We start from the raw sequence: 26,418 nt of genomic DNA on the forward strand, positions 1-26,418 counted from the left end.
AAAGTCATTCATGCAAGACAATAGGTACAGTGTTATTTCAGAGGACAAAAGTGTGAGTGTGAAAAAGAGAATGACTGCAGCTGCAAAAAAAATAACAATAAAATAAAAAAACTTTTTTGAAAGGCAGCTTACTAGAAAAATGGACATATTGCGATTTCGTTTTTGTCACTGTATTGAATCAGTGCCAATTGCTTTTGTTATTACTAACTGACATTACAATGTTTTACTTAACTGAGATGCTTCATCCATATTAAATTTATATTTTGGGTCCACTTTGGCCTTTACAACTTTAGTGGAAGAGTTCCTATGGTCATTAAAAAAAAAGTCATGGAAAAGTCATGGAAATTTACAAAATCTTAAAAGTCATGGACATTTCTATAGTGAATATAAAATACTATAAAATATTTAATCACATAAAAATTACTCTTGTTTATAGCTTGTGTGGTGTAGAATTTGCTTGCAAGCAATAGTGATGTCCGATTTATGAGCAAATCTTTTTGAATAGGTTCTTTTCAGATAATTGGTCAAAATGGTTCACATAGCGAATTAGTTTTAATCAAAATTATTTAAAAAAACCACTGGAAACGTCATAGAAATTCTAAGTCAAAAGTCATAGAAATCCCATTCAAATCAACAAAGCTCTGTGACAGTTTCAAACGAGTAAACTGTAGTTTTCTTCTTGGTGTCGAATTTTTAAACAGTTTTGCTGAACCTTTCCTGGTTGATGTTTACCATTGCATGGTATATACTAGGGCAGGGTATTGCTACAGACCTCCCGATTCGATATTACAATGATATTTAGTTGCCTACACAATATGTATTGCGATTCTGCAAGTATTTGCGATTTGACATGATGATATATTTAGCTTTGTTAACCCCTTTTTCCCAGAAAGAAATTTTATTGAAGAACAGTTGTATCTGATATGACAATTGTTTCACTCTAATACAGATTTTGCTGATAAAAGGTAGGGATGTGCAAACTACCAGTTTTCATAATCGACTAGTTGCTGCGTTGTCCGAACTATAAGTTGACTAGTGGGTGTTAAGGAACCTGTGTATTATTAGTAGTCTGCATTATGTCCATGTGACCCTGATCAGATGCGTTTTATAGAGAAATATGGACACTATGCTCAGCCCTTTAAGAGGGAAACTAACGGATATTCAACAGATAAATAGGCAAAATAAATATAACCTCTTATTGCACAACACTAAGACAGTAAGAAAATTAAGAAACAAGAAAAGCTCCGATACAAAGCAGCACAATACTGTGAATGCGCATACTGGAAGCAGAATGACACACTCCAGTGTAACAGGAGCACCTGGAGTTAAAGACATTCAAAAGCCCATAGATGTAAAGGCGCGGTCACATTTACCTTTGCATGGTGAAATTCCGCGGGTGAAGAAAGCGTGGGCGGATATTGAACGCGTGTGAAACCAGCAAAAAAATCCTGAAAATTTATAACCACAACACCTTACAAATAAACCTGTGGATTATGCATAATAACAGGAACATTACCCAAATATCTATCTATCTATCTATCTATCTATCTATCTATCTATCTATCTCTCTATCTATCAGCATATTAAGCTAAGCGTGTAATTTTTTTAATTAAATTGAAAATCAATTTTTCATCAGGGAGGCTATTTTAAAGGGGTCATGAAATGCTCTTTTTATAATTGTATTATCTTCCCTGTGGTCCAGTGATGATAAAGGTGTTTTTGCACCAAAACCCTGTCTTTGGCCCTCTGTCTGAAACCCTTGGTTTTGGCCGAAGCGCCTCCCTAAAACTTCAATATAAACACCCACTGTTATTATTGGCTAACACTGTGCAGCTCCTCAAATACAGCCATATTTGAAACTCAGTTGGAAGAGGATAAACAAGCTCCACAACATTATAAAACCAAATTTCAGTGTTTACACACAACGCACATCCAACACATTATATCCAAATATTTTAAACTGTTCATCTCAAGCACAACAGTTAACAAGCAACATAAACTATCAAACAGTCATGACTTTTTAAATATTCATGAATGAAACCATTTACTTACGGTTTTGAGATCGGGTCTGAGTGTTTTTAACTGCCCCATCCTTCAATAACAGTTCCTTTGCAAAGCTTGAATAATATTGACTGGTTCACAAGCAGTCCACGCTGTTATGAGCCAAAAAACAAATGTGCATACATAGTTCAAAGCATGCTGAAACAAGACGCGCATACACATATTGTAAAGTATCATCGTGAACTGAGGCACACATTGCCAGAAAGGCATCAAATCGGTCAAAGACATCCATCTAGTGCATGTTTACATACACCAACAATTAAAAATAGCACAGATGTGTGCAAGAAGGTGCCCAGGACGCATTTGTGCTCAAAACAGCAAGAGGCAGCAGCTGAATTACATTGAGTGGATTCTCCTTTTCAGAGTTGTAACTTGACACTGCGTCTTTTAAAAGCAGTACGAGATACATGACAGCGGTCAAAGACGTCTGAGTAGTGCATGTTTATATACAAAAATAATTCAGAATAGTCCAGATGGGTCCCCTTTGGTGTTTAGGAATAGTTAGGCCACACTAGGGATGTGCGAGACTAGTCGACTAAATGGTTCTGATGCTGCTAGTTGACACTGGAATTACTAGTCGGTTAATATTTCCCCCCATTAAACTGTTCAACATTTTTACACATTTACGTTTGGCTGTATATTTTTACAGAGGCTGCGCTTAAATTACTGTCATATTAACCCTCTGGGGTCTGAGGGTGTTTTGGGCCCTGGAGAAGTTTTGACATGCCTTGACATTTGTGCTTTTCTCAGTTGCTTAAAAACATATTAATGGCTGAAATCTGATAACACTGTATTCAGCACAAACTGGGCTACAATAATATGTGAGCAACATGTATGTACATGTTTGTATTTTTGAGAAAATAACGTTTATGCGTGGTTTTTGAAAAAACAAAAATTTTAAGTCACTGAAATAAGGCCCTATAACACATAATAAACATTTGTTCCCAAGACATTTGAGGACTGGATCTTGTAGCCTAGAGTTTTTGTTACAAAAATGATGTGAAACCATCCTGATCACTCATTCATACAAAACAACATAGTCATTGAACTTTTGTAAGACACTTTTAGTGTTAGAAAGGCCATATGCGAGGAGGCGTGGATGATCATGAATATTGATGTGATTCACACCTGAGGAGACAAAGACTGAATGTTTGTAGCTTATTCACAAAATCAAGTTTCATTTAAAAGAAGTAATCTGACTATACATTTTCTTTACATAAAGACTTTGCTTTAGACCTACACTACCATTTAAAAGTTTTAGATCTATAAGATTTTTTAATGTTTTTAAAAGAAGTCTCTTCTGCTCACCAAGGCCGCATTTATTTGATCCAAAATACAGCAAAAACTGATATTGTGAAATATTTTTACAATTTAAAATAACTGTTTTCTATTTGAATATATTGTAAAATGCAATTTATTCCTGTGATCAATGCTGAATTTTCAGCATCATTACTGCAGTCTTCAGTGTCACATGATCCTTCAGAAATCATTCTAATATGCTGATTTTCTAATATGGGCATATTTACAGCACATTTTACACATTTACACCCGAACAGATATTTGCAAGCACAAGCTTCATTGATGATAATGAGGCAGCATAAACACTAGTTAAAATATAATCTAAACGTTCATATTATTTTTATATCATATTACATATCATATTTATATCATACAGCATACAATTTAAATACCTGCATTACCCGAAACAACATTTAAATGTAACTAAAACTTGCCTATTAGGACATATTTCAAATTTCAATTCATTTCAGTTGAATACTGAATACTGAATGGCAGGTCTGGAAATAGTCCAACTAGTAAAACATGTACATGTTTATATAAAATAGCATGTCAACTAATGTAAGTAAAGACTCATCCGAAATTGTATCCTCTGCTGGGTCAAGTCGCTCTTTAAAATGTAAATGATCCTCGTCGGATTCCCGTTCTTCTTCCCGCTCTTCTCCTGAGGAAAATGTGAACTCTTCCTCACTATCCAGGACCATCTGTAGAGCTTCCTCACCTGTGTAGCGTGCCATCTTCCAAACGCACAGAAAAGCGAATGAATCGGATGATGAACTTGAAGTTTTTTAAGGCATTGTCTGGGGCGTTTACCATTTGCATTGATCGCCTCAGCACATTACCGTATGAATAGCGCGCTCTGCTGGTGGGTAGAATCTCATTAGCGATAATGAGCTGAGCCAGGAGAAACTGTACATCGCTTTGTTTCATACAGATTACATTGCAGGAGAATATTTGTTTTAAATTTGAATTGTTTTATTTAAAAGTAGATATTTTAAGCTTTCTTTAGACATATGTTTCATGTTTGTGTGTTTAGTATTCGCGGAGTTTCAATTCATTTTTGTGACGTGTTTCAGAAAGATGCTCGCGGAGACCGAGACGGCTGAAAGCGCACTCTGTTTATTTTCTTTATTTTACAAATGCACAAGTTTTTGATGTTATTGTGAGTGTACACAAGTAAAAGTAGACCCTTTATGGTTTCTAATGATGTCTTACATCTGTATGCGAAAATGTCGGAGTATTTTAAGTTGTTTCCGCTGTTATACGGAAAAAAATCCAGCAGGACGCGCTGGCGCGTTCGTCGACCCCAGAGGGTTAATGTAATTTTTTTTTCAATAGAATTAATAATAAAAATATTCTTTAAAAAAAGAGGATATCTGGCGCAGATACCAGGTTTCATTTCACCTCAGGCTGCGTGTGCTTCTTCCCCCTCGCACTCGTGGTGCGCACAGGTAAATGTCCTCTCGCTAGACAAGCAAACTCAGCAAAGTAGTTATGAAATCACCTTGGTGGTGGTGCGGTAATTGGATTTCCAAACGTTTGAAAGTCCCTATGGATGTTTTCACATTTGAGTCTTCTTTAAATCTGTGCATGCTTGTACATTATTTTTCCGCTGAACAGGCTTTTTCAAGCGCAGGATAGACGCCTCAGGTGAGTCAAGTCTCATCTTTCACCGGACCATGTCGACGTGTTAAGTTTGCTCATCAAAAAATGTATGCTTTTGAGTAAGTAGCCTAGAAAATTACTGTTTTATGCAAGTATGCCATTTTTTTTTAAATCTGCCGATTAGGGATGAAGGCTATTTTCAACGAGGTGCCGACTGCTTAGCGGGTTAAACTATCTTTTAGTCTGTGTGCACGTCATGTTTAGAATACATTAGATTTATTTTAGGCTACATCACAGGCCTATTTGTTTTTCTATCCTATAGCTACTTTTTTTTTACATCTTAACTGTTATTGGTTTATGTTCTTTACCGAACAGCTGTCATATTAGTTCAATGGCTAATACACGACTGCACGTCGTGAAATACGCGCAACTTTTCAGCGCATTTTTTTCTCTCTCATAGATTTGGCTTAGTTACCTGTTAATTATTTTCAACAAAGTCCTGACTGTTTTAATATGTTAAGTAACTTTTACGTGGTGAATTCCGTTTAGAACAGGCTTTTAATGGTTGCTCTATTGGTCCTGTACTATTCATTCAATTGTTTTCAATAAACATGTCTGTTAAATATTCGCTAATGTTGATTCAGTGAATGCGTGTCATATTCTATATTTAATGTACAATGATCATAATGCAAGGCAAGCACATTGCCGATAAATGCCCCTTTTCAGTGGAATTTCGCATCAGATTTGGAATAGTTTGTATTTTAAATGGTTCGCATACATTTTATTATTTTATTTTATTTTTTACTATTTTCTGAAGGTTGGTTTCTTTTTAGACTAGTCGACCAAGGGTGTGATGATGTAAAGTAGGCATTGATGTTGTTGCTGTAGAGGTGGTCATGAATTAGTGGGCCCCCTAGTAACATAGGGAAGTCGCAAAAGTAGAGAATGAAGCGTTTTTGCAGCCTGGTTTCAATAAATGCTTTTATTGCTTTGGGAATTAAGTTTTGAGTTCTGTAATTTACAGTATGTTTTTATTGTAGAATGACAAAATTTGATTCCTCATGACATGACCCCTTTAAAACGGTTATCTTTTTAAACTGGACAATTTTTCCCACCCCTAGTATATACCATAATGCCGGCCAGTTTTAATATGTATATGAGTGTAAGTGATTTGACATACCACAGTGATATGGTTTACTGGTTACTGTAGGTTATGCATCTTTCCTTATCTTGAGAATGAAGAAGATATTCTGTTTGAGAAAACTCACTCCTGTTTTAAAGTTGAAGTTCAACTGGTAACAGAACTTCTCATTCTGTCTCAGGACTGTGAAGCTTTCAGACTGACGAAACATTGCAGATGGATTTTCGATGCATGTGTGGATGTATTTAATTGTCTGGAGAGGCTGAACTTCTATCCAATCCCACAATCTCTTTTTAGGATGTAACTGATTTTGAGACGCTTGACATGTTTTGAAAGCATCGTCCAGGATGAGTCTTTAGGGGATGTCTTTAGGTGCTGTTCTCTCTTGTTCTTTCAGCATACTTTCAGTCTCAGGAGTCTACACTTCCACTGTGAAACAGCTCTGACAAAGCCATTTAGATGTTCAATTAGCCAACTGCTCTAATAAACACCACTCAACTCCCTCAGTGCTGGGAGTACGGCATAATGCCAGGGCTAGTTAATGCATAGTTTTTATGTGTGTTTAGGTTTGAGGCTTTGCTTTGCATTTCTATTTTGTGTATATTTTTTTGTATACTTTTATTGTCTTTTTTAGATAAACAATAAAAAAAAAAAAACTATATAATCCTACCACAACACAGCACCAAATGTCCACTGCAAGATATTGTAGACAATAGTTACAGTATGTGCATCTATAGATACATAGATAGATACATGTAGAAAAAAGAAACAAAAGCTACATTTGTTTTATTTCTTAAATTACTAATAAAAATGAAAGCCATAACCATATTATAAATTTAGTATATCTAAACAAAATGAGGGTGGAAGTGTGAAAGTTTATGAGGATGCAACAACTTGAGGGTAAATTGTTTTCCCTATTTATGACAGAACAGGCCAAGATCTTGCTCCAGCCCTCCCAATATTGCTATAATAGGAAAAGGGTTCAATGGGTGTTTCTAAAACTTCTAAGAAAAAGGTAAATATTGATTGCCAATCATTTGGACATTTTGGGCATGGCTGGTTTCATCACAAATTCAATCAGTATTTGTTATGAATTTAGCTAGTTTCACTTAGACCATTGCAAAATATGGGCAACTTTAAAATGGATGATATTTTGTCGAGTACAAATCCACAAATCTAAAAAACATCCTCTTATATTTGTTGTTCAAGTTAATCTTCCCATTTTTGTATTTCCTAAGTAAACCCTCATCTCTGCTAATTCTGTTGTGTATTATTGTCTGTATGGTTGAAAAATAAGCCTGAGCTTGGATATTTGAGATCCATCAGTCAAGAGCTTTTAACCAAGGAAATATCCCCTCTCAGACAATGCTCAAATTGTTGACAGATCATGCCATTTGGCTTCATTTTTCATGTAGCCATTCACAACAGTTCCTCCGGTTATTACTTTAGCCGATAAGCTATCAGTGGTCACCAGCGATCTCAAGCAACTTTGAATCTCATTGTTCTTAGACTCTGAGGTTAATTTGGGACACAAGTTCAAATCCCTCTTAAAGCATTTGCTTGATATTGATGTGGAATAATTTTAGTGTGCCGCTGTTATTTTTAATGAAACGTACTAATAGTAATACTGGTCGTATATCAATATATTTTATACCATGGCATCCTCTAGTGTCAATTGAGTTTAAAATCATGTATGAATTTACATGACTAATATACAGCACTGTTTACCCCCAATTTTAAATGAGAGTATCTGAGGGCTGTGAATTCCCAAGTGCCTTGTAGGAAATCAATCTCTTGTTTTGTGCTAGTTCTGTGCCTTGTGAAATTTCCTGACAGATTTATCAATGGACATTTCCTGTTTTTGAGTATTTTTAAATTAAGTTCAGTGAAATATTACATAAAATAAATGTTCATTTTGCTTCCGCAAATTTCGGTATCAATCATTTGATTTCATTAAATTGTGTGATACGATATACAGTATATCGGCCATTGGCTATCCTGCTCTCTTAGCATTATTGATAGAAAATTCCATATCGGTTGACAGCTGATACTTTAGTTTTAAACCTCTACAAGTCCCTCCTCTATAAACTCTCTAAAAGTTGGTGTTTAATGGTGGCTGGTTGAGCATCCTCTTGCTTGACCGACAGGTCAAAAGCTCCTCTCATTCTGTGGAGCATTTTCCACACGGCCTCTCTTCCATCCAATGCTGGATAATTAAAAACACTGATATCTAAGTAGCATTAGCAGACACAGAGCTCTAGTCTGCTCTCTAATAGAAACTTTAAGTGCAGTGATGGAGTGCTGGTCAGGTGACTGTGCTGTCTATAATTGCCAGATTATTAATAATGGTAGGTAATTAAGTGAAATGCTGGTTAAGGTTTTGGTGTAATTAAAATGGTTGTCACACTGTGTAAGTGTGGCTGAGTATGTGACCTGTGTGTGAGAGAATGACGGCATCGGAGATCTTAAGAGTGATGAGGGGTGGTTATGCTGAAAGCTCTGAAGTCTGAATGAATGACGTTTTTTTTGTAACTTTGTGAAGGCAAATGCAGTATTTTCATACTTAAAGAAATAGTGCACCCAAAAATGAAAATTCTGTCATCATTTAGCCTACTCGCCCTCATGTCGTCCTAAACCCATATGACTCTCTTTCTTCCATTGAACCCAAATGAGGAATGGGGACTGAATGTGAAGCATATTCTTTAAAAAAAAAATAAAAAATACAGAAGAGAGTATTTCATATGGATATGGAACCGCATGACTGAGTATATTGTAACAATTCATTTTTGGTTAAGCTACTTTTTTAAACGAACTGTTGGCAACACAGTACTTTCTATTGTATTTTAAACATTTTAAAACATGCATTTTATTTTGCACGTCAGTTTGCATGTAATGGCCAAGGGTTTACAAAAAGCCTTGACCTTTATTTTGGGTCTGTGAGATCACAGCACCACTTCATCCATCTGTATGTCTGTGCATGTCAGTGAGTGCATATTCCTACACACTCCAGATTTTCTTAATCTGACCTAGATGTTCTTTTGGGTATTGGTTGGTTTGTTTGGGCAGATGGATGTGAGTGTGTTGATTTGCTTGCCTATAAAGGAAGATTGGAGGGCTGTGGGTTGCTTATCATCTTGGATTTACTTAAGGGAAGATTTGCCCCAAGGGGCTTTACGCATCAGGCCCAGAGGCTGCTCCTACATTTATAGCATTGGACAAAAAAAAAAAAAAAGACCACAACTGTAGTGGTTCAATTTGGTCTTATATGCTAAGAAGATTAAACTTGAGGAAGACTGGAATCATTTGAACTTGGCCTGGAGGCTGATTTGCAAAAGTGTAAATCTTTTTGAATGCTGCTGGTTCGATAGTCTCCCAGAAAAGAATAGCATGAATATAAGATCATATCTGAGTCACAAAGAGATGAAAAGAGTGAGTGTATATGGTGAATCACATTTAGGTAGGCCAGAGCAGCTGAATTCAGTGTTTATGTGGCTAGATGCATATACTATAGATGAATATACTATTGTATAAATGTATAGTAACAAGAGCTGTCAAAATGAACATGTTAACGCATTCAATTAATAAAAAATGTTTAACGCATTCATTTTTCTTGTTCGCGATTAACACATTTACTGTTAATAAAGCATAAAGCAGCAAAAACACTGGTCGGAGCATGACGGAACCTTTGCGATGTGTCCGCCCATACTCATTACACTGATGAACACCACAAACACAAAGACAACTGCCGAGTCAGCGATAAAATGATGGAAAAAGGAGCTCTTAACGCTATTTGTTGTAAAAAAAAACAAAACAAAAAACAAGCCTAGATGGGACTTGTGACAGAAATCAAGTGCTTTGCAGCCTCTGTAATGCACAGTTTAATTACCACAGAAGCATGTCAAGTCTATCACAGAAATGTAGAATGAGAAAAAAAGAATTGTTTGCAAGCACTTTTCATGTGGAGTTCAAAGTGGTGCTTGACGTTGGCGCTGACGCCGTGGTGCAACTTGAGTGCTGTAGCAAAGCGGATAGCCACAGTCTACCGGCTGATTATAATTGTGGAGGATGAGAGTATAAGAGATTTAATGCGCGTTGCAATGAATATGCAACCTATGGGGGGACTAGTTCTTTCAATTAGTCAACCTCCCAAGTAGACTTTGCAAAACGTTTAATGTTACTTGAATTTGTGATATTTTAGTGCAATGTTAATAAAGCATTATTGCTCCACATTGTTTTGTTCTCTTTCTTTAGAAGGAAATAAGTGCATTTTGACAGGAATAGAAGTATATATAGAGTAAAATTTTTGCACTTTCCAAATATGCGATTAATCATGATTAACTTTGAAAATTATGCAATTAATCGCAATTAAAAATGTTATCGACTGACTACACTAATAGTAACATGACACAATCTTCTGAAGAGGATTCTATTTTTAAATACAACTGAAAGTATACATCATTGTAGTATTTGTTGTACTGAATTTAATGTATGCTTCTTTTATTAAAACACAAACAAGCAACAAAGAAACATTTATTTCCAAAAAATGGGAAAATGTGTTTAATAAAAATGCAAAACTTTTTGATCCTAAAATAGGCTTCATATCCTTTAAACAAAATATAATTTCTTATTCACAATGGTTTACATTGAATTTATTGATTTGTTTCAATCTCATAAATGTTCTTAACTTATGTACAGACTCCTGGTCTAAGGGCACGAGCGACCCGTCTGCAGTGGTTTGCAGAGAAATGTATCTCAGCCCAACTGGTGAGTGTCTCTGCGGCTGTCTCTTTGAAACTGATTTGCTATAGATCAATAGAACACATATCACTGTTTGAAACTTTCTGTCCACAGATGGAGCCCCTGGAGAACATGGTGGACATGACTGTCAAGCTGTTTGAGTGTGACAGAGATGACATGTACCATTATTTGTTCCGTCTCTGCAGTAAGTCTTGTGTGTTGTGAGCTGAGGTTGCAAACAGTGAATGAGTGTAACAACTGTGCACTGACATATTCTCTTTCCTGTTAGAGGAGACCAATGACTGGCATAAGGCTGAGGCAGCCTGGACTAAAATGCAAGAAGAGAATCTGATTCCCAGAGAGAGGACCCTGCGTTTGCTGGCTGATATCCTCAAAAGCAATAACCAGGAGGTGCCCTTTGAGGTGCCTGAGGTAAAATGTCCCCTTAAGTACTCAGCCTTTTTCTTAAATACTAATGCTCAGTGCTTTTTGTCCTGCTTCCCTGCAAATCTCCTTATTACATCATAGCAGATAAACATAATGAAGCTTGTGGAAGCCCTGAATTAATACCCAGAATTAAGAAAGCACTGTTAAGTCATTAGTGCTATATGCCACCATTTGTGTAGTGTTGGAAAATATGAAAAGGTACTTTGGGTAGTTTTATTTTAGTACAACGTAGTTAAGAGGACCCATCATTCAGTATGTTTAAATGTACTTTAAAAATGTGATTTAATCATGGCTAAAACTATAACTCATCTTTTAAAAAAGTAATGTAAACACTTTAGTCTGACTGAAATCTTACCAGTCAGATTGTTGTCGGGCTAAAAGATCTATTCTAGATAATGTGATTTGCTCATCATATATTTACGTTAATCAGAACGTTAATTTGGAAGTCGAACACAACCCATACAAGATCAAGGAATCATGGCGAATACTAGGAAGGTATACATTTAGATTGATGAGGAGACTGCATTCATCAGTCCATGAACTGATTATATTTAATACACAAACATTCACAAGAATAATGAAGGCACAGATTGCATCATTTGTACCAATACATTTTTCATGATTTCAGTCAAACATAGTTGCAGTTTGAATCAGCTTTGAATTTTCAAAAACACTGACAGACGTATGTCAGTGTACTGATGTGGGTAATTTGTGTGTAGGTGTGGTTTGAGGAGGACATCAAAGGTCAGCCTGAGATGGTCTTGGAGCAAGAGGACAAATTCAGCCGTATGGCTCAGACTTCACCTCGTAAAAAAGCCACAGCCTCGCCCCCTAAAAAGGCCACTGTTGAGGACTATAAACTCCATCTTCTGTCTCTCTGCAAGAAAGGCAAAGTTCAGGGTTAGCTCCTTAACCTTAACTCATTTCTCTTTTACATATGTATTAAAATCTTGCCTGTAATTAACATTGTGTCAATTACAGTGGAGACGATGCCATCACTTTTGATTAAAAGCATACTCATATGCAATATTATCTATATGGTCTGTTGTGATGTTTATATGGGTGAATTGTGTGTACTCTTTAACCCCCTGCCCTCTGATCCTTAGAGGCCTATGACATTGTGAAGGAGGCAGATAGGAAGGGCATGGTTCTTGGGCCTTCCCCATATGATGCCCTAATCAAAGCCCTCCTGGCCTCAGGCAACATTGAGGATGCCATTGCTGTCAAAAACATGTGAGTCTATCTGTTTGTAGGACTTACTCTCTTAATACAGTGGTTTTCAACTGATTTTGCTTAAAGGACACAGATTTTACTTGGGACATCATGTCAACCCAACACAATTTCAAAATGGAATATTTCTTTAAAATCGAACATTTAAATTTTATTAAAGAACTGGTTCACCCCAAAATTAAAACTCTGTCATAAATTACTTACCCTCAGTCGTTCCAAATCCATATGACTTTCTTATGCGAAACAAATACAGATGTTTTAATGAATTTTCCAGTCCATCGTTTCAATATAATGGCAGTTGATAGTGACACTCGTGTTCAAGTGAGACATTGCATTGTTTTTACTCTAAACAACGCAAGGTCTCGCATGAACGCACATGCTTATGCATTACATTTCTGGTTGTTTTCCACCAAAACCTACCATATGCCTTAAGAAGACTTGAAATATGACATTCAAGTTGCATGGACAACTTTTATGACACTTTTCAGAAGTTGTTAAGCTTTAAATAGGGCTGTTGTTGTAACGCGTTCATTTATTGTGATTTAATTAAATGAAAAATAACATATAAAAAATGAACACAATTAATCATGCCTCTGACCTGTAAGTAAATTCTGTAATAAGGAATGTTCCTACCATTGGAACATTTTAAGCTTAATGTATCTCCTTGATGCGGTAGGGGGCAGTCAGTGCACCAGCTTAACAGGCAACACGCCTCGTCAAACCAACGAGCAGGCAGCTCAGCCTTTAACAGACACGCTTTTGTGCTCAAAGTCAGGCGGACCGAGCTTGGATCTCACGATGTGTTTTTCAAAGTGTCAAACTACATTTAAATTTGCTCATCATCCTAAAAACACTGCTCTTGGGACTAGAGGTGCTGAAAACTATTGAGATGCAAAGCAACCAAATTGGGATGCTCCAAATGTCTGTCCGTCTGACGCATAAGTACATAGGCCAGTAATTAAATATAGAGGGTAGAGGGATGTAGGTCAATAATAGGGTTATGTTCAATGATATGGGAATAAAACAATATTTTGAATTTTAAAGATACTTTTTGTGTTGTCTAAATGCTTTACCTGTCTGTTGCCACAGTATATGTATATAATGTAATTTATTAGGGATGCACCGATGTATTGGCTGCTGATATTTATAGGCCAAATTATTGACCAAATTTAAACCATCGGTAAATCGGTTTTAAGCATGAAAACGCTGATATGAAAAAACAATGGTTTATTTATAATTATCATCACACTTTATTAAAACTCTGTGAATTCAAATGCACAATCCAGAAATAATGATAGCCACAGAATGTGATTGGATTGGCACTCCTAAGAACATGTAATATTTCTTTTAAAATCATTCTCGTTCTCACATTGAGGAAAATCCATCATTACAGATGTGACCATTGTGACAGCACTTACCTATACATGATGCGGTAAAACCATCCAAACACTTTGAAACCAGCAAACTTTGACATTGGTGTGATATTTATTAAGGCTGCACGATTGATTGAGTAAAGATTGAAATCACAATATGGTCTTGTGCAATTACTGAACCTTGAAAGCTTAAAAATAGACTGCATTCAGCGCTTCAGTCAGCTTTGTGTAAGCAATTTGCGCCCTCAATCGGTGTGTATGGCATTATCTATTATACCACAATAGAACTTAAAAGGGTGTTTTGTTCTTTTGGTAACTTTTTATTTTTCCATGATGTGAATGACATTTCTGTGGAATTGCCTAACTTAATGCACAAAATGAATTTGTGATGTTCTAGTATGTACAGTACAAACATGCAAAATGTTAGCTGTGTTGTTTTGAACTGCTAAAAAAGAAGTGCAAAAATGTTTTAGAGGTACAAAATAATATATTTTCACATCACTCATGCTTTGACATAGTTATTTTGCAATATATATATATTTTTTTATCTTTTTATCTTCTATTTATCTTTCATTGTGGCTCTCTTTAAAATGTTGGCCTGTCATGTGTTCAACAGATCTAATCCATATTCAATGGAAATCATTTATTTTTAGAACAATAAAAAACTTTTGTACCTCTGTACATTTTTAAAACATAATTTCTGAACAAAACAGTGATCTGATGAAAAAACACGAAAAGTGGGAAGGTATCGGCCAATCATTTTATGTTAAAATCGGAAGTTCAGATTCGTGCATCACTATTTTGTATGTATTTTATTTATAATTATTTTAATTATTATATTCTTAATTACCTTTATTTGGGGGCCTTTCGCAGGAAATATTGAAATGCAGTTAATTGCAATTAATTAAATGGCACAACGAGTAATTTATTCTAATTAAATATTTTACTCGACAGCCCTAGTTTAAAGTGAGTTACTATCAGCTGCCATTTTATTGACAAGATGGATCGGAATATTCACTGCAATTTCATTTTTTGTGTTCTATATAAGAAAGGAAGTTATACAGGTTTAGAAATTACATATGGTGACTAAATATTGACAGCATTTAAATTCTTGGCTGAATTATTAAAACTACCATGATCTGCATATGCCGAACAAAATGTAAATTTATTAACATGACATAGGCTGAATAGGTAAATTGACAAATTTGTAAATGCATGAAAAGTTTGAGTTACCATCCTAAATCATGGAACAAGCACTAAGCTAAGTGTTTTACTAGTATTAACCATATTAGTGTAGAGTTTGATTGGACACAAGTCCTTTGATATCAACAACAAAAGATATGGAAAGTGTTTTCTCATTTTTAGAAATTGATAACCCTATTTTGCTAACAATACTTGATTAAAGTTAGTTGCATGTTATTACTTGCATTTAGAATTGTTTATTTTATAACCTGCTGTCCACAACTCTATCAGAACAGACCTTTTCGGTCAAGAACCACTGGTCTAATGTATTTGCATGATAAGGATGTTTAAATTCCGAGTCACAAAATGACAGGTTTTAAGGTTATTTAAAAACCAGTGTATCCTTTTTTGTATTTAAATACTTTTACTTTTTTTTTTTTTACATTGTTTCAATTCTACAATTGAAACAAATAAACGCCAATAAGCTCTTTCAAGGCGTACATAATGGCACACATGCTGTACATACAAAGTAGACAGTCTTGTTGGTTAAGCCCTTTCAATGTTGCCAGATAATCTCGGAGATCTCAGAAGAGCTTGAAAAGATGCAAAAATGACAGTCCTTTGCAGATTAGTAATAGATCTTTGTGTTGTATTAGTGTTTGCGCTGGTGATCTTTTATTTATCCATCAAGCTCTAAGGCTTTACTGGGTTGCATTATACACGTAATGATATGTCCTCATGATAGAAAGTCATCGGCTCTATAATCTTGTGTATGCTTAGAGGAGGCATTCATACATGTCTCTCTACAGACTACTACAGAAAGGCCATTGCAGTGTGTGTTTAACTGACCCTGTTCAGTTTGTGCACACATAGGTGCCTGATTCAGTGCTTTTGTTGTTCCAAAGCAGGGGTCAGCAACCTTTTTGACATGGAGTGCTATTTTCTATTTTCCTGGTCAATGGCTGTGCCGACATCTCGAGTTCAAAAAGCTTTTGAGTGATACTACAAATGCGTAATTTACACACCAGTTCTGTTTTTGCAGCGGTGAAGCCTCCCTCCACCCACTCATAATTGATCATAACTACATAAAAAAAAAAAATAAAAAAAAAGAATTTAATGACCTATTTATTTAACTTGTGCATTTTTCAGTATTTTTGACCAGTTTATTAAAAGAACTGGTTAGGGATACACTGATATGAAAATTTTTGGCCAATATTGATTTCAACAAAAAAAACTATAGGCTGCAACTTACCTTATTTTGTCATCAGATCACTGTTTAAGCTTTTCACTGTTCTAACAATAAATAATTTCCTTTGAACATTGGATCTGTTGAACACATGACAGGCCAATATTTTAAAGAGCACCACAGTGAAAGATACATACAAGATCAAAAAAGATTAAAAAAAATTACTAAATACGATAACATGATTGATAGGAAAGGTTATTTTTTAACTTCAAAAAGATTTTGCACTTCTGTTTTGCCGTTTAAAATGCAGCCTTTTAAGGTTTAGTAATCGCGCAAGACCATATTGCAATTGCAATTTTAATTCAATCAATTATGCAGCATTAATGGATATCATACCGATATCTCAGAAGTCAAAGTCTGCTGGTTTCAAAGCATTTTTGGATGGTTTTCCTCATGTAGTGTATAGGTAAGTGCCGCTAACTGTCACGTCCTTTTGTGGCATTTTTTCCTGCATTAATGTGAGAATAAGACAGAATAATATTAAATATTGCATGCTCTTAGGAGTGCCAACCCTTCTAGATATTGTGGCTATTAAACATAGTTTTTGCAAAGTGTGTTAATGAATTATAAATTATATTTATCTTGCAGTATTATTTCACAATACCCATATTTTTATCTCACCACGTTCTATTCAGACTGCAAACTCACAATGGTAAAATATAATTACTTTTGTTGTTGTAGTTTCAACAGCAGCACTAAATAATAGTGCAGGAAAAAGTGGTACACTCATTTACTTGAATTATGATCATAAACAACGAGTGTATTATCAAGTGTATGCAGTGTTTAATGCATATGTGGTATACGTATGTGGTGGAGTTCAGGCAGATGTTTAGCAGGACATTGGTCTTGGCGAGTGGGGTGCTTTAAAGAGCGATTAAGGGGGATTGGGAACAGAGGAAAGGAGCAATGGATGGGATTGTCCAGCAGTTAGGGGACTAAACCAGAGTTAGGAAAAAGACATCAGGATTTTCTTATGATTGATAAGAGTAATTCTGACCTATGTTGCTGGGCCAATCGGCCTTGTGAGCAGCTGTTGGCCAGTTGCCGTAGCGATAAGGAGTGGCGACTGATGCTCAATTTGGGTGGCTGGATTAATCTGGCCAGTGAGGGTATTAAAAAAAGAAGACTTTGATTGAGGTTTAAGTGACGGAGAGATGAAAAAGGAAAAGCAAGAGCCTGGTGAAAGGACGAGGAGAGTGGATCCAGATTTGTTCAAACTCACCCTCAAATAGTAGGCCAAAAAATGTTTCAACATTTTGTCCAGACCCAAAAATGCATGCAAAATTTCACAAAAATATCAAACCAAGTGGCATATATTTTTGTTTATTTTTATCAGGTTTTTAATTATAAAACACTAGATCTATTGTAACAAATTTCGGATGTTATTGGGACATGCCCATAGTTGATGTGATGAACTACACTATGTGAACTTGAGGGGAACTGACTTCATACATCCACTAAAAATGATCAGCTGGTTAAAAGCAGTTGCAAAAAGTGGTTAGTTTTGAGAAAAGCTCTATTATCATTTGTTTAAGGCAACACTTGGTTTGAAATTTTGTTTTCCAATGCAGTGACATTCATACATTTTTAAATGTCAGTGCCCAAATGCTTTTTAGGGCCACTGTACATACACACATTTGAGACAACTAGTGGAGAAATGGCTCTCAGATATGTGCTGCATAAACGTGCAGATACAACAACACTATGTATTATTAATACTACATGCTGCTGATTCTAAAATACACTTTGATGTTTAACAAACTACTGTTGTGTTCTGCCAATATCCAACTGTGTGCTTTTTGTCTTTTAAGTGCCACCAATCATATCGATGGATTTAATTTGAGTGACATGGCCAGCAACCTCCTCATCATCTCTCAGGTGAAGAGAGGCCAAATGAAAGGTGAGTCATTACAGATGTACAGGAGCACATCACTTTTCCCTGATGGCCAGTCACTGTTTATTCCAGGTGTTTGTTCTTGTATTAAACTTGACCACAAGATCTCGGTCCTTTCACACAGATGCTTTGGAGGTTCTTAAGAGGATGTCACAGGCTGACCAAATGCCCAGTCAGCTGGCCATCACTCGACTAGTTCAGGGTTTCGGGAATGAGGGAAACACACAGGGCATCCAGGAAGTGGAAAGCTTGGTTAAGACATTAGGCTCCATCAAGCTATCCAGCATGCTGTTTGTAAACAATACTGCTCTGTCTCACATCAAAAAGTAAGGAGTGTGAAATAATTTCCACCTTTTCCATTAGTATTTTTTTTTTTACTTTTGAGTGATATTTAGCGGGTTTTTATTAGTGGTGCTTGCTATATACTATTTGTTTTAAAACCATAACCCTAAGAATTCAACTTCGGCATGTAATTTGTCCAACACTATTTGTGCTACATAGATGAATGTGATAACTGCAATCATGTTTCCTGCTGAGGAGAGGTGTGCTGTTACTTTTCAAAGTGATCTGACTTAGGTATTTTTGTCTGTCATGTGATAAAATGAGTGAAAAATCGATGTACATTGACATAGAGACCTACGCCATATCTAGGGAACAGAAAAGGGTGAGAAACACTCACATTTTCTTCAGAAAATGTACAAATATGCTAGTAGGCACTGTCAAAGATCTACTTATTTTGAAAATCCAGCTTAGCTACTTATACAGAGCAAGGATCACAATACTGAGATGAGACCATATTAAAAACAGAAGTTTTTAAACTGGTTGCACTTTTGTGAAACAAATTAAATGAATGTGCGCATCTCTAAACAAAAATGATCACAGAGTCGACACGAAGGTTAAGACTATGATTGACTATGCCAAAAACTTGACTAATTATCTCATAAACTGTGACCTACATCCTCAGTCTTTCTAACAATGGTAGACTGTCTAGCGGTGGAGACTGCTTTCTACTCACACAAACTTCTCTTGGTTATTTTGGTGAAAACAAAGTCATGAACTATGAAACAGCCTTGTTTCTGTAAATACCATGGAATGAGGCCTTTAATCTTTTGAGTTGGTAGAAAAATTGGTATCACCAAAGGTTTGTTTTCACAGACATTTTATTAAACTTGAGATTAAATGAGATTAAAATCTCCTGACTGTGACCTTGCTAAAATGGCAGCAGAAAACATGACAACAATAAACACACCAAAAAAAATAAAATAAACAAGGGACAGTTGAAAAGAACAAATGTGACAATGGGCCTCATTTATGAAACTTTCATAAATATGTGTCTAAATTCTGAGTAATTTGCATGTAAAATGGAACTTCCCGAAAACTTTTCGCTGGATTCACACACGCTTTGTACTCCCCAGATTTGTTAGTACATCATGCGGATGTTAGTGAATTCCAAACATTCGTAAAGAATGTGCATGTTCATTCACAATTATCATAAACCACAGCCATGAAAACGCCATATAAGGAAGGCACCAGACTCGCTAGTCAATGCATTTTACATCTATGCTGAACAGTAATGGAAACATTTTTATGAATGAAGTGCATTCACATCGTAAAATTTGTATTTAGCAAGCACAATATGTCATCTCAAAGAAAGTGAGGACTTACTGTCATCGCATATTTTTGCTGTCATATTATGCTCTTTTGTGAATCAAACAGTTCAAGAAGTAAAACAAATTCAGTTCACGCTGGGAGGAGGACGTCCACTACCATTAATCTTCTCTGGTTCAGTTTGCAGTGCAAGAGAAATTAATAGAATGCCTGAAGAAGATCTTTGACCGGAACGCTGTGTGATATTACAGATTTGCAAGCTATATGATAGTGCGTGGTCTTTTCCTATTTTTCCCCGTGGTTTTATGTACACTTCTGTCTGCGATGTGTTTATTTATTGGTTTAACAGCATTAGTATTGACCATACGTTATCAATAGAATGCGATTTACTGATGCCTATACTTAATTATGAAGCCTAAATTATAGAGCTCATATATATATATATATATATATATATATATATATATATATATATATATATATATATATATATATATATATATACTACCGGTCAAAAGTTTTGAAACACTTGACTGAAATGTTTCTCATGATCTTAAAAATCTTTTGATCTGAAGGCGTATGCTTAAATGTTTGAAATTAGTTTTGTAGACAAAAATATAATTGTGCCACCATAGTAATTTATTTCATTATAAAACTAAAATTTTATAAAAAAAAAAAAAAAAAAGTTTTTGAAATTGATGACTTGGACTAAATAATAAAGAAAAGCAGCCAATAAGTGCCCAACATAGATGGGAACTCCTTCAATACTGTTTAAAAAGCATCCCAGAGTGATACCTCAAGAAGTTGGTTGAGAAAATGTCAAGAGTACATGTCTGAAAATTCTAGGCAAAGGGTGACTACTTTGAAGATGCTAAAATATAACACAGTTTTGATTAATTTTGGATTTTGTTTAGTCACAACATAATTCCCATAGTTCCATTTATGTTATTCCATAGTTTTAATGACTTTACTATTATTCTAAAATGTGAAAAAAAAAAAAATAATAATAAAGAATGAGTGTTTCAAAACTTTTGGTAGTGTATGTGTATATATATATATATATAGTTTAGTTTATGTGTGTGTATATGTATGTATATATATATATATATATATATATATATATATATATATATGTTAGAGGGCATTAATTTGCGTGTTAAACTGCATCTTTCCATGAACCTTTCACCCCATGTCAAGGACTTCTGCTGGAAAAACGATAAGCAGAGTTTGGAAAATTTTATACATTTGAAAAGATTAATTCAATCAGTAAAGAAACTATTCTAAATAAGTATGGGCTATGGTTTAAAAAGCCATATGTTTTGTATGTTTTTTTTACTCATTTGTTATTTTTTTAAGTTGAATTTCACTCATTTAATTATTAGTGAATTTTTCATTACTTATTTAATTTCATCAGAATGTAGTCATGGCAGTTTGCCTGAAAGAACACAACACATTCGGATGTCTTACGCACTGTTTAGACGTTTAGAAAATACAAAAACTTTCATGAATCCAAGAATTTACGTCAGTACGGCTTTACAAACTATTTACAAAAATTCGTTCTGCTCATGTTTCATGAATAAGGGCCTATGTGTGCAAATGTGACACTTGTCAAAATTTCTGTTTAAAGATTTCTTTGACTTGAGTCCTAAGACCATTTAAAGATACTAATTGTGCAATTTTAGAGGATAATTTCATTACTAGTGTAACTTTGTTTAATTACTAGTGTGATCCAAGAAGAAGAGACAGCAGTCATCGTTCCAAACTCAGTCCTTGTTTCAGCCAATAAGGTACAAAATATATCAGACAATCGAAAGCTATACAACTGTAATAGGGCTAGGTGATTGGAAGATATAATCGGATATTGACTATATCTGACAAATATCCCGATGCCGATTGCAGCAGTCATTGACAGGTGATGATCGACAATATTTCACTTTCACAATATATCATATATTTGCATGACGGATGCTTCAAATGTTTGGAATTGGGGAGGTGGTTATTTCATTTTTTTGTCCATTTCGTTACTTTAATTGCTTTTTTCTTTCAATTGAAGTGCAATTTGAATTCAGAAATATCTTTGATTTAAGTTTTTTCGTATTTCAATAAGTAGAATTTTTCAAGTAAATCAATAAAGCAAAAATAATCACTGATCCCTCAGCATTGGAGGCAGGGGGCTTGACGATGTAATCGAATATAACGATATTCGAATCAACCAATTATGGTCTAGGACTGGGCGATACGCAAGAAATATTTTCACAAAGTTTTTAATAAACTTGTTTCTTGCATATCGCCCAGCCCTAGACCATAATTGGTTGACTTTACCAACTAGCCCAAGAAGGGATGCCAAAAGTTATCCGAAGACCAAAGCCCATTTGTTCCACCCATTTAATCTGGCCATTTCGCACACCTCTATTTCTTCTTTCTCCTTTATCATACCTTTCCTCCTCCCCTCTCCCCCATGATTAATAAAGGCTCAGATCTGCTGTGATGGCTATGACTGTGTAGTGTGAATAATTCAGCATGGGCCGCATTAATGTGGTGCCTGGCTTCCGGAGCCCCATCTCGCCTCTTAACCAGTCAGTTTGGCTCAGCCGCACACGTGTCACTGTCGCTTAGGTCCGCCCGGGGGTCAGAGTTCAGCCCGACAGGACGAAACCACGAGCAGGGAACCTGCCCATCCAGCCGTGAGGGACACTTTGCTCTTCCGCTGTCCTACACTGTTTCAGGACTTTAGGAATGCAGGGGATGACAATCTATGGCTAGGCCAAGCTGGGCTAGGAATATTAATTTGACCAATGAAAATTGTATGCACTTATTGTTCTTGTTGATAAAGGTCGGGGATGGAGGGGAAGCAGAACTAAAAGAGTGAAGTAGAGATGTGGCCATTACCCATTTGTCTTTGTTCTCTTTTCACATGACTTTTGTCCAGCCTGCCTTTCTTTACACTTTGAGCTGCAGATGTCATTTTTGCAAACTACATTTTCATCATAGAAGAATAACAAACTTAGAGGGATAGTTCACCCAAAAATAAAATGTTTAATAATTTATTCACCCTCGTATTGTTTCAAACCTGTATGACTTCCGTTCTTTTGTGTGTAACAAAAAAAAAAAAAAAAAGGATATTTTTTGGAGAACATACTGGTCACTCTTTTCCGTGCAGGTACAGTGAGTGGGGAGCCTTTAAGCTTCAAAAAGCACGCAAAAGCACCATAAAAGTCTTCTGAAGTCATCCGATAGCATTGGTTGAGAAACAGAAAGTTAAGCCATTATTTTAGCAATTTCTCATTGTTTTTAATCTTCTCCTCTAGTTAGATGTTAACTTGAAAACCGCTGCAGCTGGATTGAGTCAGTGAGTTGAACTTGAGAAATTGATTAGTCGAAATCATGGAAGAATGATTCATTTTTGGTTTTGTGAACCGGATCAGCTGATTCATTTGAAGGTTTGACTCAAAAGAACGATTCGTTCACCATTGCTAGGCTGTTCTTGGTGGTTGCAGGATGAGTTATGCACCAAAGTTTACATTTTAGGGATTCTTCAAATCATTAACCAGAATCATGAGCAATGATAGTGAAGCTTACCTTAGCAAACCACTATTTGGAAAGCTGAAAATGTTTACAGATGTTTATGCGATTCCTGTCCTTTTTCCAATCTCTACTTTCTGCCTCTCTCAGTGGGGATATTGACAGAGCGGTGGAGGTTTTGGAGTCTGTTTACACCCAGAACACAGAAAATCAGAACCCCAATATTTCCTTTGTCTTCCGCAAAGTTCTAGATGCCAACAATGATGCTGCGCTGGATAAATGTGAGACCCCACACACCACAATACACAGCTAAAGTACTTGCAGTACTTGATTTACAGCCCTTGTTTGAAGTTTCTGGATAGCTGAAACATTATGGCACCCACTGATGTGTTATAACATAGTAATGACTGTGTAAGCATTTGATTGATTGACATCTCTCTCTACATCTAGTGAGTGCTATGGCGGAAAGGCTCTGCAATCACTTTGCCTCCTACAGAGCTGCTACAGACCTCTTCCTGATGTACTTGGACACAGGCAGGGCAGAGGAGGCCAAGGTCCTCCTGCAGGTAACATCACTCAGGGATTAACCAAGATATGCAAGGCCTTTGAGTACTTGGTGACCTTGCTAAACTGCTGAATATAATTTAGTTTGTACAGAGCTATTCAGTCATGACATTAGTTTGGAGGTTGACCTGGAAAGCTAATTCACCATGGTTCCCCTTAGGAATTTCACAAAAAAAGGGGTTTTAGAATGGTGGTTTTCACTTTATCTAAAGCGACTTACAACACATTTTATGTGTACATTTTATGTTGTACCTTTTATCAGTTTGTGTGTTCCCTGGGAATCAAACCCATGACTTTGGCATTGTTAGCAGCATGCTCAGCCAGTTGAGCTACAAAATCAAGTAAAATTAATTGGTGAAATAAGGTCAGTGGTTAACTTTGCATGAAGTCTACTTGAAGAGACTTTCACATTTTGTTCAACAACATAACACAGTACGTCAAATGTGAATTTTGAAACCATTGTGATTTACAATGTGAAACCATTGTGTGATTCGTTCAGCACGTAAAACTCACGTCCTTGTGGTAATTGTTGTCATTATTTAGCAACTAATTAGCAACTTTTTTTGTTGTCATTTATGTTGTAGAAAAAAAAGGTGAAAAGTTTTTTTCCAGTAATGTTAATCACTGACTTAATTTTACTTATAAATCGAAAAATGCTTTTCTAAAAATCCATTGGAAATGGGTGCTGTGCATGTTCTTGCATTCCGCCTGAACTTTTTTAGCTATTTTTTCAATTGTTAGTGTATGTACGCATGCGTCAGGTTGTTGCGTCAGGTTGTCATGTTGTTGTTTTTTCAGTGTCTCATGCCAAGAGTGCCATGTTTTTAAGACTTTGAAAAACATGTCTCCAGACCCCTGTGTTTTATTCCTTTCTGTTGCACTCCGTCTAGCTGAAGAGAATGCCCTGTGTGAATGCCCCCTTAGATTAACATGTTCAGTTTGGTTTTGATTGTGAACTAAAAACTGATTGACAATCAGCATCAGAGAGTAAAGGCCAAAGTATACTTCGGTTGTCCATGTTGCTTATTGCTCTGCGCACAGTGTGCGTGATGGCAATTTCGTCATCATCACAGTCTGCATGGACTGTCCGCGTGCAGACCTGATTTTCTCGACACGCGCACAGTCCTCGTTTGTGCACATCATCAGCGCATGCACCTGCCGTCGACTGTACTGAAAGAGGATCTCAAAGCAGTCATAGTGCGTATGCATCAAACGCATTCGTATTCACTTTGAAAGGCAACACGGTTGACCGGGTGCCATTTGATCCGGTGAGCTGATTAACAAAGTATACCCAGGCCTTAACTCTCAGGAATGGAGCTCAATGCCTGGCTGCAGTTTTAATTGCTCTGATTGTTATAAAAGCACTCTGCCCATCACAACTTCAGTCCATTTTAAAACTGTAGCCTGTTAAAAGCCTTTCAGGCCCCTTGGCTTTTTAATTCAGTAGGCACGAGAGAAACACATCTTTCACGACTGGCTTGTAATGTGACCTTATTGCTGCTGAACCCAGAAAAGAACAGGGCAGTACAGAAGTTTCAAAACAACATGCACGCATACTAACACTTACACACACAGAGTCATGGCCAAAAAGACAGGCAAATGTTATCCAACTGATCTGGACTTTTTCAAATGAACTACTGAAATTTTTTTGGTTTCAGTGCAAAATAGTAATAATAATAATTAATTAAAATGTAATAATAATTTTGATTCATCCCTCAGTTTTTTTAGGTTTTTTTTCCCAAAAAGCAAAAATTGTTAAAAATACATATTAAATGTTGCAATGCATTTAAAAAAATGCAGTTACAATAAGGCACTTACAATGGAAGTAAAAGGGGAAATGCAATGTCAAAATACAAGAATAAAACATTATATGGATGGGCGCTATATACGGGTGGGACATACAGTATCCCTAACACTTTTTGCCTTTGCCAATTTTGTCCCCACCACTTTTTGTAATAGCTTTCAAAAGTAAGTGTCTAATGCAGAAGAAACATCTCTAGTTCTTGAGCAGGAGTTTACATTTTGTTTGTGTGTGTTATAATACATAGCGATCCAGCGTTGGAGTTTGTATTTTTTTAATGCTCCTTTTCTGTTAAATCTCAAAGCAAAATGCAAACAGATGTGTCTCCACTCATAATATACATCCACTAACATACATGCGCAATCTTCATTTATTGAAATAAAAAGTTATTTCAGGGCAGATAAGAAACCGGAACACCCTGTTCTAGAGGTGAAAACTTTACCATGAGACCAATCTGGCTCAGGTCTTACTGATCCATGTAAGTATTTATCCAGTAACTAACAAAATCCCAGTTCTGACAGTGATAGATGTACAGGTAAAGTTATCAAATTATCCTTTGAAATACCACTTGAATTTGGTCAAGAATGACTATTTATATAAACCGTAAAAGATTATTTGACATTATCTGCACATAACCTAATTAATGCTCATGAGTTTTGCCACTCTGTGACGTCACAACCCCAAAAAGCATACGGCTTAGTTGTGTGATTT

At 35.9% G+C, this 26,418-nt stretch overlaps 1 protein-coding gene across 1 annotated transcript in view; it reads left to right on the forward strand.

Annotated features, from left to right (window-relative positions):
- LOC127412126 (leucine-rich PPR motif-containing protein, mitochondrial-like) overlaps positions 1-26,418 on the forward strand; it is an 83,677-nt gene that overhangs the window by 51,372 nt on the left and 5,887 nt on the right. Inside the window, exons 26-34 of the mRNA XM_051648232.1 lie at positions 10,799-10,867; positions 10,955-11,045; positions 11,130-11,272; positions 12,007-12,187; positions 12,394-12,520; positions 18,130-18,218; positions 18,337-18,538; positions 23,493-23,623; positions 23,793-23,908. Coding sequence (XP_051504192.1) covers positions 10,799-10,867; positions 10,955-11,045; positions 11,130-11,272; positions 12,007-12,187; positions 12,394-12,520; positions 18,130-18,218; positions 18,337-18,538; positions 23,493-23,623; positions 23,793-23,908 — 1,149 coding nt within the window. The remainder of the gene's footprint in view (positions 1-10,798; positions 10,868-10,954; positions 11,046-11,129; positions 11,273-12,006; positions 12,188-12,393; positions 12,521-18,129; positions 18,219-18,336; positions 18,539-23,492; positions 23,624-23,792; positions 23,909-26,418) is intronic.

This window comes from Myxocyprinus asiaticus, chromosome 21, assembly GCF_019703515.2.
Source record: "Myxocyprinus asiaticus isolate MX2 ecotype Aquarium Trade chromosome 21, UBuf_Myxa_2, whole genome shotgun sequence".
NCBI classification, from domain to species: Eukaryota; Metazoa; Chordata; class Actinopteri; order Cypriniformes; family Catostomidae; genus Myxocyprinus; species Myxocyprinus asiaticus.